Source organism: Tauraco erythrolophus, chromosome 5 (genome assembly GCF_009769465.1).
Source record: "Tauraco erythrolophus isolate bTauEry1 chromosome 5, bTauEry1.pri, whole genome shotgun sequence".
In the NCBI taxonomy this organism is placed as follows: domain Eukaryota; kingdom Metazoa; phylum Chordata; class Aves; order Musophagiformes; family Musophagidae; genus Tauraco; species Tauraco erythrolophus.
The window spans coordinates 32,297,640-32,312,573 of record NC_141469.1 but is presented as its reverse complement, the minus strand read 5'-3'; the positions used below and the strand labels follow the sequence as shown (position 1 = coordinate 32,312,573).

Here is a 14,934-nt window from a genome sequence, read left to right as displayed (position 1 = left end):
TTTTGAACTTGCAGTTCAGTGGGTTATGAAATACCATTCTTTGGGAGGCAAGTTGCTTTCGATTGTTTTCCTCTGCCTCTTTTCCCCCTGCTCTCTCCAGGCAGTCGCTCTCAGCTTCAGCAAGACATGCTTTAATGAAGCTCCCACGTCCCTTTGGAAAACTGCCGTATGAAGACCAAAGGCGCGGGATCCTTGGCTGAGGAGCAGCAGGCGCATCCCTGCAGGGACCCCCTTCGCTCCAACTGTTTATGAAATTGTAAACCGGGTGGTGAGAGGGAGACGGTCAGGAGGCAGAGGGGAGGGGGAGCTCATTCCTCCTCCCTCTCTGCCTCAAAGCCTTTTGCTTTCCAAGCTCAAACGCTAGCTGAAATCTGACGCCTGGACTGCACACACAGTTGAGTCGTGGGCATGCCCTTGCAGTGCACCGATTTCCTCCGCAGCTTGGAGAGCCAGAGCCGCGCCGAGGCTCTGGGCGAGGAGCCACTGCACCGGGCGGTGAGTGCCACATCACTGCACTGCCTGCGCCACGGGCTCCAGCATGGTCCTCAGGCTCCTGCTGCTCCTCGGCGGGCTGCTTAGGGCCACCCAGCCAGCACCCCGCTGTGAAACCGGCCAGGAGACCCTAGGTAAGGCTAACCACCCCAAAAATTCCCCCTTCCTCTCTCCTTCCTTCTCTTGGGGATGAGGACAGAAAAGGGCTCCAGCTTGGAGGTGAGGGAGGTAGGAGCTGTCACTCTACCCTAGAGACAAGGGGATCAGCTCTTTGGAAACGTGCAGGCTGCTGGTGACAAAGCTGGGGTTGTGTTCGGGAAGCGTGGATGGGAAGGCAGGCGGTGGTGTGGCTCTGCAACAGAAAAACATGTCTGGGATGTAAGGGAACATAATGTTTGCCCATCGCTGTCTTTGAAGGCCACATGTAGATATGTCTTTCTGTCAATTTGTGGAGTTCCCAGTCGGTAAGATCCCCCTCATTGTTGTGGGGAATGCAGAGGATTTGCCCTATCTCTGGCCTTGCCTTCCAGGAACGTGGTAATCAGCTGGCGAGAAGATGAACTTTTGACCTTCTGTGTGCTTTTCTGCTTAAGAAAAAAAAATCCTCTCCTTACATTTAGCTTTAGGTCACTTATTTCAAGTCCAAAGTATGAGAAGATTTATTAGGATCTGACAGCTGTAGGGTGTGTTTTAGCTTGCTATAAGCAATATGGAATTTGCATGAGTTGATTGGCTGGAAAAGCAGATTTGCCTATCAGAATAAAGGTTAGATAGGAACATGCTGCTAAATGGATTGACAGCTTTTGGTTCAGTAGTCAGCTGATTAATAAAAAATATGAACAGTATCTTTTTAAAACACATGGTGTTTTTAATGAAGTGGGATTAATTCAGATTTCATTTATGTAGGGACAGTGGAGAGCTGAATTCCAATGTATTAGCAAAGTCTATTCCAGGAAAACTATTTTCAGAGAGTTCAAACTCAAAGTGATTCAGAAAAATATTTATTTATGGGAATACAGGAAGGCATAAGTTAACCTGAAACTGACCTTAATGTTACCCAAGGAAGTTCAGCTATATTTCAGTGCTTAAATATAAGCCGTAGACTGTCACAGGCATTGAACTGCTTCCCAATGCAGTCCCTGTGCCGTGTACTGCACATAATTTGAGAGCGCTGTTCCCACGAACATCAAAGTGAGGTCTACCACAGCCTGAAGGGATTTTATTTTTGGATAAAGCTGCACAAAGAGAAGTGTTGTAGACTATTTACAGCCAATTACAGGAAGAGGCTGTGTGGTTTGCAGCATGCCCTTTCTCTGTGAGGTATGATTCTGCTCCAGTTCCAGCTGATCAAAGTTTTGCCGTGGGGTATTAATCCTGGGAATCACAAACACAGGGATCATCGAGAGGTAATTCTGCTGTGGCAGAATGTTTTGTGTATATTGGCAACTGCACTGTCTTTAGAGGAGGGCTTGAGGAAAGGTTGGAGATGGAAATACACCTTGCATGTGGTAGGACTAGACTGCTGAATGTGGCCCTAAAGGCATGGCTAGTGGTAGGGAAAGTGAGCTGCCAACGTCGCTACAGGGCGAGCAATGTGAGGAAGGGGCACACTTCACATTGGGAGAATGTTGGACCTGGGAATAAAGTAGCAGCAGCTTGGATGCTGAGAGACCTGCCAGGTCTCAAGGGAAGATAAGGTCATGTCAGGCCACGTGAAAAGAAAGGAGGCTGTGATGCTGAATATGTTCATGAGGAGACCTTGCAGGGGTCTCCTCTCAACATCCAGGGCACTAGGTTATATCTTCAGCGGTAGCAGTAGGAGCTTCTTCCCTGCTTTGGGATCCCTTGTGCAGATCTCCATGGATCTCAGTGGCCAGGCCAGCGGTGCACTGTGCGAGAAGACCAGCCTGGAGCTGCTCGTGCAGGAGAGAAGGTCAGTGGGAACCAGTGTCACTGTCTGACTCAGAGCAAGGCTGGAACTGGTTTCTGCAGGCTGCTTGGCCTTCTTGCTCATATTTGCTCTGCCGTGACTAATTTTTCTTGTTAAAGAAGAAATCAAAATGAAACACGACGAACAATACCAAGATCCTTACAAAATGCTTTGTGCTTTTCTGGTTAGTAAAATGATGGTTACTGGCAATCAGCTCCACAACATGACACAGCCATCACACACACGGTGAGGGGAACTTTTCGAGCAGAAGCTGGGAACCACAGCACTGAGAGAGGTCCCTTCTCCCCACCTGTGTCCTGGATCCCTGGGAAGCCAATAAGCCACTGTCTCTCCTGCCAGTGATAAGATGCTACGTTGCCCCATTGCGAGGCAGCGCTTCCAGACCATAAGGAGTTTTACTGGCCTCTTAGCCTCTAGCTTGGGTAAGAAAAGTACAGCTCAGCATCTTTCACCGGAAAGGTGGCCAGCCTTTGGTGCAGGGAGCTGATAGTGTGGGTTCCTGTTTTATGGCAGAGTGGTGTAAGTCTCTGCTGCTGACTGATGTATTCCAGAGGTAATTAGTTAAATGCAGCACTTTACCATCACTGACAACAAAACCAGAGCAGAAGCAGGCTGAAGCCTTGGAACAGCAAAAGCTGGCGACTTTCCGTGCAACCGGGGCTGTGCGGTGCTGCCGGGGGACACGCTAAAGCCGCAAAACGACAGCGGGACAACCTTTCCTGATCTCCCGTGTGCAGGGAGTGCTTTGCTGAGGACATCTGGGGCAGTGCTGAAGGGCATGTGGCAGCCCCCAGGGCTTACCAGCTGAGCCGGGGGGGCCACCCCTGGGCGCTCCCCGCTCCCGCCGCCTCACGGGGCACCGGGCGCTCCGCCTCCGCCACCGGCTCGGGGCCGCGCCGCCGTCTGTGGTGCCACCGTGTGGGCTCCTCAGCCTGTACAGACGGCTTCTGCGGGGGGAGGCCGGAGTTTTGGGTGCTTCGAGTGCACGAGATGGCCCGCCAGATGCCGCCTCCGAGGAGCGGAGCTGTTCGGTGCGCAGGCGCGGAGGTGGGGGAGCGGCTGGAGCGGGGCTGCCCCGGCGCCCCTCGGCACCTGCGGGGCTCCTCCTCTCCCACGCACCTGGGTGCTTCGCATCGCCCTGGCTCGCGCTGCGCCCGAGCCGGACGCTGCCCCATCCTGAGGGTCTCTGAGTTGAACCACTGGGAACAGGAGGGAGTGGGGAGGAACGAAGAAGAGAGCTGGGGAGGGAAAATCCGGCAGGCTGAGGGGCAGGGGTACTGCGTTTCCTCAGGGGCCCATTACAGCTTTCGTGGCACTGGCTCTTCACTAAACCGTGGCATCGAGTAAAGTTGGTTTTCTTCTGGAAAGTCAGACTGATTAAAAAACTGGCCTCACATGCAGATGCTCTACCTTTCTAGTGGCAGATGAACTAGATGATCTTTTAAGATCCCTTCTAACCCAAACCATTCTATGATTTCCCTCTCCTTCTCTGACATTTCCATCTCCATAGTAAGCCGTGGTTTGTTGCTAAGTGACAAAAGGACAAGCCATCACCTTCCATGAACTTCACGCTGGCCCCAGCTACATGGGACCACTAGTTCACTTGGTGTGCATATTTCTAATCCTCGTTTCCTGGTGAAACCTCTGTCTGTGTGTGCACACACAGAGGCAGAGCCTCGCCAGCTGCTGCTGCTGTCTCGTGTGGCTGCACTGGGTGCCCTGGCAGTGGGCTGGGATGCCCTCTGCCTGGAGCTGGTGATGCTGGTTGAGCCCCTCACCCCGCCATGCCTGACATAGGTGGGCGCAGGCAGCACGCATGGCCACATCACCATGCTGCCACGTGTGGGGAAGCCCAAGCTGTAGGAATCTTGCCTGCTGCAGCCGAGATGGATGTGTCCAAGTCTTGTCAAAACAAAAAACCACAGAACTGTCATCTACATAATGCACACTCATAAGATGAGAAATTCCAACTCTTGCAAACCTGGTTTTAATCACTGAGTCATGTGAGCTGCTCTGGATTCCCACCGCTGACTCTAGTATTTCTACACAACTATTATTTTAGGCAACACTAATCTTCAGATACATTTAACATGGGAAATGGGATCAGAAACAGCCGCTTATGTGGGGCAAGTGAGTTTATGTGGAAAATATAATACACAGGTATATCCTTTTACTGCTGAAATAGTTTATGCGTGAAAGCAAAGCTTTCTTCAGAATACTTGTGCAGACATTTTTAAAGTGTGGGTGTGTAAATACATAGAAGTCGAAACTTGAACAAAATCTCCCCTGTCCTAAGGCACAGCTAAGCTTTTAGCAAGACTTAGTGACATTAATGGTTAATTCCCTTTAGCATTTCTAGACATTGCCTTTCCCTTCACACAGTCAATCAGTGGTTGGTTGGAAGTGCTGGCTGGCTGATAGCTACTGTAGTCCCCTTTGGGCTGCTCGGGCCATGAGAGCCATCCTCTCCTCAAGCTTGGCCTGAATGTTGGATGAATGTCACAGGTGTCATTGGTTGGGGGCGGGGGGGGGGGCGAGGCGGACTGAGTATGGAGATACCACACAGAAGTCATGATGTGAACATGGTGTTTGAGGCTGGTGGGCCATGTCCTGGTCTATTTGCTGGGCTTTCATGGCCCAGGGCTTTTATGACTGCTGAGTCTTGTTTGGACAGTCACTCTCCCACCTGGACGCAGCTGTCACAGGTAAATGGAGTTTAAAGACTTAGGGTTGCTCTGCCCCTTGGAGAAATAAAACTGAAATTTCAAACCCTTTGTTTATCGTGTCGTAACTCCATTGATTTAACTGGCACTATTTCATTTTTATGGGGTTATAACAGGACACGTCTCTCTAGGAGACAATATGAGATTAAGACACAGATTTAAAATTTCAGTGTTATTAGGATTTTAGTCAAGGCTGTTGAATTAACTGTCAATCTTTTGTAACACAAAAATACCACATTTGCCTATAACTCAACTACCTACAGAAGAACCAGATATGATGTTAATTACAATGGTTCTCATACATCTAAACTAATGAAAAGATGGATTTATGCCAGGGGGCTGCATAGACTGTGTCTAAAGAGGATGGAATGATGCTTTGGTAAATGTTTCAGAAGGGTTGTAGCACCGAAGATAAAAATCTCAATTTTTCAGACATGGTCCTCTGCCCAGTGGCATTCAACAGAGTTGAACCAACTCAAAGGTAAACTCCTGACTGTGGTAAGCAGTTGGCCAAAGCACTTAGTACTGCATCCTTAGACAGTGGGAGCTGAGCTATAAAGAGTATATGGTCATGAAGTAAAGCTATGGAGCCATCACAGCTCCAGATTACCAGCCTAATAAGTGGTTTCACCCTTCTCCAGCCACCCTGACAAAAATTTGATCCTTTAGATGATAGTTGTAGAGATTCCCTGACCTATTCCACCTTATCGGCCCAGTTTTAATGCCAGCATTTCCCAGATCTGAGCTGATTTCTCCTTCCTCTGTTGATCAAACACTGAGAGATGGTCTCTAGATGCCTCCAGATCATCTCGGTGCACAGCGAATGCGTGTTCAGCAGCAGCCCAGCCACATGTACAGCCCAGCAAGTCCTCAGGCAAGTTGGCAACTCCTGGGCCATTTTGCTGTCGTCATTGTTGGTTTTGTTTCCTTGTGATTTGTTTTCCCAGCTGGTAGTTTTTCCCTTCACAACTGGGAAAACATCTCAGATGAGGCCAGAAAAAAAGGGCTCTTAAGCATTTTTTGTTTGGGAAATATTCTTCTCATCAGGATTTTCAGCTTGGAAGGCTCCCTGGAGCAGCACTTAATGGCCAGAGTCACAGCTGGGGTGGCACAAGGAATCTTGTCATTAGAGGTACTGAGACAGGCGGTGGGGACAGACAGGCAGACAGCAATGCTTTTCCTCAGTTCTTTTACGGTCCTACAACTGCAGTCCTGTTTGAGTTGCATCTGGACAATTAGAAATGGGGAGAACTACTTGCCATCACGGAGGCTGGCTTTGAGCCATTGCCAAGTGGCAGGTCCTGGTGTGCATCTGCACAGATTTTGACCTGTGGTCTGCAGGTTGCGTGAACTCCCATCACCCACGGGAAAGCTTCAGCATCTTCTCACGGGCCCCAGACCGGTCCTGGGAAAGAAACAGTCCTGGAAGAGCCAACTCCAGTATCATTGCTGTGGGAACACCTTCAGTAATTTGATAAAAATGAGTGTTTAACCCAATACCAGGCAGCAGGTGGGTTAGAAAGAAGGATGATTAATAACGGACACGGGCTTGCATCTTCCTGCTGTGATGTCGCTCTGCAGAGTGAAGGCAGATTAGGCATTAATCTCTTTCAGGTGCTTTCCGGCTTCTTCCTGTGAGGGAACAGGGCTAAACCAGGGCTTGTCTCACTGCCTGCATGTCGCTCCTGCCTATGGCTTCTGCCCATTTGTAAACTCGTCGCTCTCCTGGGGCAGCTACGGCAATTGCTGGAGTGGAAGATTAGTAACAGGAATTCAGTCCTCTACTCACAAAAGCTCTTATGTTATCCAGAAAAAGGAGCTAACCATGTGGGCTGCATTTTGCAATCTGTCTTCCAGTTTTCCTGGAATTCCTCCTCTGTGGCTGGTGATCTTCTCCACTTCTGCCCCTGCATGCGTGCCTTAAATATGTAGCTTGCCATCTCTCCTGGGTTTTCTGTTCAACCATCTTCCCTCCATCCAAGCTACTCAACTGCCCCATTCCTCTGCCACTAGTCCCCTTACTTCTCCACTCATCCCACACTCACGTCCTGGTGATTCTGGTCCATTATTGTGTACGGTAATACTCAAAAATATTCTATAATGGATCTTGTCCTGCTCTTGTCCTCATGCTGTAGCCAGGAGCTGGCTCCAGAGGCAGGCTGTGCATTGCCTTTTGAAGGTGCTGTTGTCTTCCTACGTATGTCTTCCAGTTTAAAACAATATTGTAAGAAACCCAGAGAGCTGGTAGGGGGATATGCTGGTCTGTACAAGATAAATGATCTAATCTTGTTCAGTCTGTCAGTCATAGCAATGCATTGTGCAAGCCTTACTGAATGCTTTAGCTATTTTGAATTTAAGACTGGCCCTTGGGCTTATTCCATATCCTCAAGCGCGTAAGTTGGCCTTGCTTTCAAAAAGGCAAGTGGCCAAGCCATGGCACTGGAAGTAGCTGTTGAGTTCTATTGTCTGGGTTAGGGTTAATCACAGCAGCTTGCTGCTTTCAGTGCTGAATCATCAAGGGGAAAAAATGTAAGCTTGGCAGTAAAATATGTATGTGCTGCATTGTAGATTTTCAAGCTTGCTTTTGCAAATCAAAACCAGAAGCGTATATTATAGAGAGAGCTCAGAAAGCTTGAAATCGCTTTTCTTCTCTTCAATAAATCATTTTAGCCATACTCTGAAATAGAAGCTGTGCTACTGAAAGGACTTTTGTAGCTCTGGTGGAATATCTAGAGTAGAAAAATAAACATCAAAAGTTGAAAAGGCTGCTCTGGGTCAGGAAGAAAAAGGTCTCTCTGTACCAACCTGTCTGCAGATGGGACTGTGAGAGGAGGCAGCACTGTCTTCCCTGAGACCAGGGAAGCCTCTGCTCAAAAAATGGAAGAGGTTTAGGCTCTTTCAAGCACAGAAGAAGCAGTAACTGAAGCCTGCCAAGTTAATCTGGAGACCTGAGGAACACTCTATATCATTGCCTGTCATTCTTCTTACAAAAAGAGAAAGGGAGCGGACGAATTCTTCTAGCTGGCATTGCTGGAACTTTGACAGAAAGAGCTTGTAACAGGTGGGGACGGGGATTTGCTGGTCATTTCTGTGTGCAGAGACCCCGACTCTGAGGTGCGGGGCTGCAGGAGCAGAGCCTGCGGCTCAGGAACTGCCCTCCGAGAGTTTCCTGCCGCTGCTCTCCAGGCAGGCGGGCCCTGGCCCAGTTACGTGCATCCACACTCATTTATATAAGTACAAGCACTGGAGAATTATCTTTGGCCCTTGCAGAGCCGCACCCTCCAAAACATATGCAAGCATTGGCATTGGGAAACATAGGAGAAGTCCAAACATCACATCAGCAGACATACACGTTTAAGACTCACTGTAAAGCGAGGTCTAGTATAAACCACATTTTTTCTCTCTTGCTTTTACACATATTAACTCCCAATAACCTGAAGGCTCAAGCTGTTTCACTCCTGGGTGTTTACATGCCAGAGCCGTGGTCGACGTATGGCTCACGTGGCGGCTTGCGGGGGGCTGCGGTGGGGAGAGGTGCTACGGTTTGGGCAGAACTGGCCTCAAAGGCAGCAGAAGCAGCTGCACAGATGTCTCTGGCAGAGAGAGACAGGGAGAAAACAGGACGGTATGCTGCAAAAATGTGAGGCTTAGATCAAAGTTGAGGCTTATATCGAAGCTGAGGCTCAGATCAAAGTTGAGGCTTAGATCCAGGTTTAGGACCCAGGAGGAAGGAGTCAGTTCTGCTGCTAGTCAACGAGTGAGTTTGGGTAGCTCCGAGCTTTCAAGGGACATCCTGGGCCAAAAGTAGTGGAAAAGCTTTATCCTTTGTTGAAGAATCACCCCTGCTTATCACATACTGAGGTGAACAACTTCAGTTGCCATGGGAAAGGTTTACATGGGTATGGGTTCCTCATTTAAAAAATAAATCTTTCCTCTTCAGTCAGAGTTTTTGTTAATAAGTAATAGCCATGTTGCTTAGCAGATTGCCTCTGTCTGTTAAGTGTGGTAAAAATAACAACGTGTAGAAGCCAGGTAGTAGGCAGTCTGAAACCAGAGCTGTCTTTACCTCTCCTGTGCTCACATCTACCCCTGCTCACAAAACGATCCAGGCCTCTTGTGAAGCCAGCTACAGCATATGACTTAGCAAAATTTCACATGCCTCTGCCATCCATTGTTTCCCAACACCTCTCCTTCTGGCCAGCTGAGCAGAAAGAGGCATCTGCTAAATGCAGCAAGACTGTGGCCGCTGCCTGGAGAACCAGAGAAGGGAGAAGCAGCAGCACCATGCCCAGACCTTGCCTGCAGTATTTTCCCTTTGATTTCCTCTGCTTGTTCCAGTGTGTTGCTAGAATACCTTTCTGCTCCAGTTGAATAAGCAGAATACTCAGACAGCATTGAGTATAGGTTTGTGCCACGTATCAAAGTGACTGATGGCTCTAGCACTCCTGCACAGTGATAGTGGTCCGCGAGATTGTGTGTGCCTCAGTTTCATTATTTGATCAGTGCATGTCAGAGAGACAAACAGAAAGGACATTTGTAGCTTGGTCATGGAGCCAGCAGAGGGGAAATGCCTCTTACCTTGGAGAAAACATGAGCAGTTGTAGAAAGACCGTCCAGACTCCCCAAATGAACCCATGAAGAGCTGTGCTCAGCACACACGACCCTCTAGTCTAAAATAATAGCTACAATACAATACAGGGAAAAAAAAAATGTTAACTATTTCTTAGCCACCCTTCAAGGTAACGAAGGGGATTCTTTACTAATGACCCTGGTGATAACCAGAGATAGCGTCACTCTGCTCGTTGGGACGTGGCTGAACTCAGGCTGGTCCCATCCACGCCAAGTTTTCCCCTCCGTATTAGCTGGCTCCAGACTTGTGTCCAAGGCCTCACAACTTGTTGTGGGTGTGATGGCGTTTGGAAATAAGACAATCCACACTCAGGGAGGAAGCGACATCGAACTTTATCAGCAGGATTAATTGCTGGAGTCTTACTAACAAGCAATCGCTCCTTTCTCTTTCCCAGCTAGCATTGTACAAAATGCTATTCCTCCATTATCACCGGACGTAAAACTACATGCAATATCTGGCTGAGATGAAGCTTTTTAGAAATGCCTTGACATTAATAACCAACTCACTGAGAGGATTGTGCCTAACCAAGGGAAACACTAAAATCCTGTATCAGAAGGCATTATTGATGAACCAGGTATTGTTTATTGCTATTAGCATCATGTACCAAGCCAGGAAAGGAGTTTGTATGGATATAAATTTTTTCAGCTTGTTGTTTACCAGGATTTGCTGGTGTTGGAGATGGGCTGTTTCTGCTAGTTCTGATCCCTCATTTATTTTATGAGGTAATGTGGATCAATGGCGATTCATAATATAGAATTAGACTCGTTTCCAATTAAATATCTCCCTCCAAGATAAAATTCCAAGGTTAATGGTGTTCTCATTATAATGATTTTATTTTGGCTAAAGAATAATCAACTTATTAGCAACACATAAGCAGATGATTATATTTAAATAAATATGCTGGGAGTAGAAGTTTAAACTTTCCTTAGTTGGAAAAAAAAGAAAATGTAATGAATTTGGTCTTATAAGGACAAATACTCAATTCACTGAGCAAGAAGCTAGATGCTTATCCCTCCAGTATGATTTAGAAGAAACAGTAACATAGCTAGATCCCCAATACATCACAAGAAAACAGTCCCGTTGCTGTTTAAAAAGCTTGCCCATAACAGCTGAACTCCTATGAGGTGCTGGTGAAAACATCTCCAGTACCTTGGTAGCAATATTTTTCTTTAGTTGCCAGTATCAGAGAAGGGCAATATAGAATCATTGCGTACAGGAGCAAAAGAGGCCTCTCCTGGGTCATCAAACCACGTTCCTTCAAAATCAGGAGAGTTTAGTTTATTTGACCTAGTAAATAGAAAGCTAAGGGAATCTGGTTGCTCTCTGCAAACACACGATGAAGGCACGCACCAGGGAGTGCAGACAGCTATTTAAGCTAAAGGACAATGCTGGCACAACAACACATGGCTATAAACTGGCCAGAATACTTTTAGGCAGGAAATTAAAAGGCAATTTCCAGCCATTAGAGGAGTGAGTTTTTGGAAAAGCTTTCCCGTGAGAGTAGTTGGGGAGGGAAATAATTAGTTTTAAGATGTTATTAAAAAGATTATAAAATGCAGTTGCTAGAGATAGGATGAAGTAGGATGGGGAAGAAATAACATTCCTTCATATCCAGCAAAGGCTTAATTGCTTTACAAGAAAGATATGCACATATGTTTTGTGAGTCCAGTAGATTTGTTAGGGGAAGATCTGTAAGGCATCTTGGGATACAGAAGGGCTCATATGGACTTTTAGACTAAACCAGATTACTAAAAACCTACATTATCATTAGTGAAATTTCCTAGGCACCTAGAAGTATTGTCAAGTTGTCAGGACTGGGCAGCTCAATGTCTTTTTCCAACATAAGCCTGATTTCTTGCACAGCCACTCATCAGATGTATTGTCAAGTTCTCCCTTTTCAAAGCGGACCAAAGACTGGCTGGTCAGTGTGCTTGTCTGGCCATGCCCTGCACCTGATCCCTGCAGTCTGTCCTGTCTCCTTATTAAACTACATTTCCAACTCTTTGCCTGGGTGAGGGTCACTTTTTTTGTGTGTGGATGCAGGTACATGGGACTCCACATGCCTGGTGTGAGACCACGGGTCAGAGGGGCTTGTGCATTTGGGGTGCAGCAGTTGGAGGGACCAGAGAGCATGTGCCTGGCATGTGTACATCAGCATGTGCAGTTGCTGGCAAACACCAAACTGGACAAGCAGTGATTTAGGAGCTGAGTATTTGAGTGGCTGTGATCCTGGGCTGGATACTGAAGAGACTGGAGGGTCTCAGAGTTGACTACTGGAGGAACCAGGAGGTCCAAGCCAGCTAGTGGGAAGACCATGGTGTCTGGGGCTTGGTTGCCAGTGAGACCCTAGATCTGGCCCAGCTACCGGAGACATCAGCATGTGTGTCAGTGCATGAGGCAAGACATGGGAGACCAGTGGACCCAGAGGCCAGCTGCTGGGCAATCTGAGCCTGGCTACTGGGGTTCCAGAGTGTCTAAGCTGAGCTGCTGGAGGGATTCACCTATACTTCTTTTCCATCAATGGTCTTTCATCTTGATTAGCCAGAAAGGGGAACAGAATAATCCTTTTGGTGTTGTTTTCTTCTTGTATATATATGTAATATGTGCCTTTTGGGAATACGTGCTTGTCCCTGGTATGGCTGGATGTCAGAACACAGAGCTGTGGCTGCCGCTGTAGAGTTACCAGATAGGACAACTCCTAACAAAACATACCATGCATATCTGCCCCATAATGCCGTTTTTTTCCTCTTTATTTGCAGGTCAATGCCAAACTGTACAGAAAGGTATGAGGTGACCTTGCTCGCTGTCCTTGGAGAATCTCAAAACCTTAAGTATTTCTTAATTATTTCCTAACAAGTTTTCTAATGTTGGTGCTATAGTAGATCTTGTTTCTAGAGAGGTTATCTCTTTCACACAAGGTAGGATTTTGCTTCTGTAACAATGGTATTTGTTACCAGCCAGAGAGATTAGAATAGCCAGTAGTTTTATGATGAGACATCTCTCTGTTACTTCCTTTTCACCTCTGAGTAAATTGGAGGTGTTACCAACATTTATCCTTCCTAGGATCTCTTAATCCGATTTCTTAAAATGTATTAGGTTTATGAGAATTTACATGTAAGCATGTTTATGGGCCTTCTTGTCTGTGAATCTAGTCCCAGAACAACTTTGGAACTCTTTGGGCAATTTCAATCAAACTTCCCAGAAGGGTCGCAGTTTCAGTCTTGCAGATTTTGTGTGGCCAAGCAGAGAAGAGAGATATGTTACTGATACCTTCCCCACTAAAGAAAAATACCTATGTCATCTCACACCTCATCTCTGAATCCATACCAAAAGTTAAGGACAGGGAAGAGAGTGGTACCTCAAATATACTTTATTCAGGAATCGGAGGGTTCCCACTTTAGACACAAGCAAATTCACACCTCAACAAGAGATTTTTCTCTCTTATGGATTCTCTGGTATTTAATAAGCTCAAACTGTGTTCTTAATTTAAATTAAGTAATATTTAATTGAGTATGAGACAGCCTTTCCTTTGGAAGCCAGGCTTTATTAATTTTTGTGATTTACAAGTTATTTGTTAAACGAATTCCCTTGTGGGCCAGGTACTCCAGTGTTTTCTGGCCAGGGATTTGGTCTTTCATTACTGTTCAGGTATTAAATTGGCAAAATAAATCTTGTTTTAGGATCCATGTTTATCAATCTGATAACCCCTGATGCCCCATCAAATTGTCAGATACTCTTTCAACTCCAAATGACGTCTGTTTGCATCAAACTGTTTGCAGTCTATCTCCAGACCAAGCATACTTTCTATCATCTTTCCATAAGTGGTTTTAGACATCAAACTCATTTGAGAGTATTTCAAACTGCCTCCAGTCTATCTGTGAACAAAAAAAATAAGTTCATTGAAAGTGTTATTTGTCATGTTGTCTTTGAACTATTCAGAGTGTGGATGAAACAAGTTATTTTTCATGAGTTCATCTCCTTTTCATAGCAAAATGCGTGGATATCGCCTTAAGTTCTTGTACCGATGTTGCCTACACTCAAACGATGTATCCTAATTTTCTGGATCAGAAGTCTCGAGAGGTGATTGAGTACAGCTCTGAGTACATTCTCATCAGTGTGCTGCACAACTTGCTCCAGGGAGAATGCAATCCGGACCTGAGGCTCCTGGGCTGTTCTGTGCTGGCCCCACAGTGTGAAAAGGACAAAGTTATAAAGCCCTGCAGGCATGTCTGTGAAAATCTGAAAAAAAATTGCCTCCCTGCTTTCGATGCAATAGACATGGCTTGGCCCTACTTCTTAGACTGTGACCGCTTTTTCGCGGGGGAAGAAGAAGGGTGTTTTGACCCGCTGGCAAAGCTGCGAGGTAAGGAAGGAAGCTCTGCTGGCACATCTTACTCGTTTAGATGGGAAGGGTCTCGTCTCGCTCAGCTTGACATGTCCATAGCAGAAAACCTCTCCGCTTGTCATCTTGGCTTGTCATTTTTATAGACGTCGGTAAGGTGCAATTCATCTTGTTCCACCTGTTTTAAACACTTATTTAAACTGTGCTCAAGAAACATCTGTTTCTCTCCCTCATACACAAAGAGCATCCAGACAGGCAGCTCAGAGGTAGATGTTTGGGTTGCCAGTGTGCATTTAGATAAGCCCTGCCCTGTGTGATAGCTGTCTGTGTATTTGGAGCATTTTAAAACTGAAACTTTAATGCTCTTATAAATTCATGACTGCTTGATGAGCTTAACAGCTCATTAAAATAATCTCATTAGTGATTGTCATAGATTTTTGTTTATGTAAAGAAGATCCAGATAGCTGAAGACAGCTGAATTTCATAAAAAATGAATTTGATCCACTAAATTCAAATGGAAAGATCTGCACATTTTGTGACTAAAATGTGCTAAGCATGCCAAAGTCCAAATTATAACTGGAGGTTGCACAAAGTTTTTGTCAGTGTGCATATGCATTAATACGGTTTTGCAAACAAAATATGCCACAATAAACAACGTAGGATGTACTGCATAGATTGAAGGTTTTCATTGCAGCTGTATTTTCTATAATTCTACTGCTGAAAAAGTTTTTTTTTTTGTGGAAAAGTGCAGGCATACATGCAGTCCTCTGAGCACCACGGTTTTAAACACTATCTT

At 46.2% G+C, this 14,934-nt stretch overlaps 1 protein-coding gene across 1 annotated transcript in view; it reads left to right on the top strand.

Moving 5' to 3' along the window:
• Nucleotides 1-538: 538 nt before the first annotated feature.
• CPZ (carboxypeptidase Z) overlaps nucleotides 539-14,934 on the top strand; it is a 35,341-nt gene continuing 20,945 nt past the window's right edge. The window contains exons 1-3 of the mRNA XM_009993089.2: nucleotides 539-626; nucleotides 12,556-12,579; nucleotides 13,785-14,159. Of these exons, the coding sequence (XP_009991391.2) occupies nucleotides 539-626; nucleotides 12,556-12,579; nucleotides 13,785-14,159 (487 nt within the window). The remainder of the gene's footprint in view (nucleotides 627-12,555; nucleotides 12,580-13,784; nucleotides 14,160-14,934) is intronic.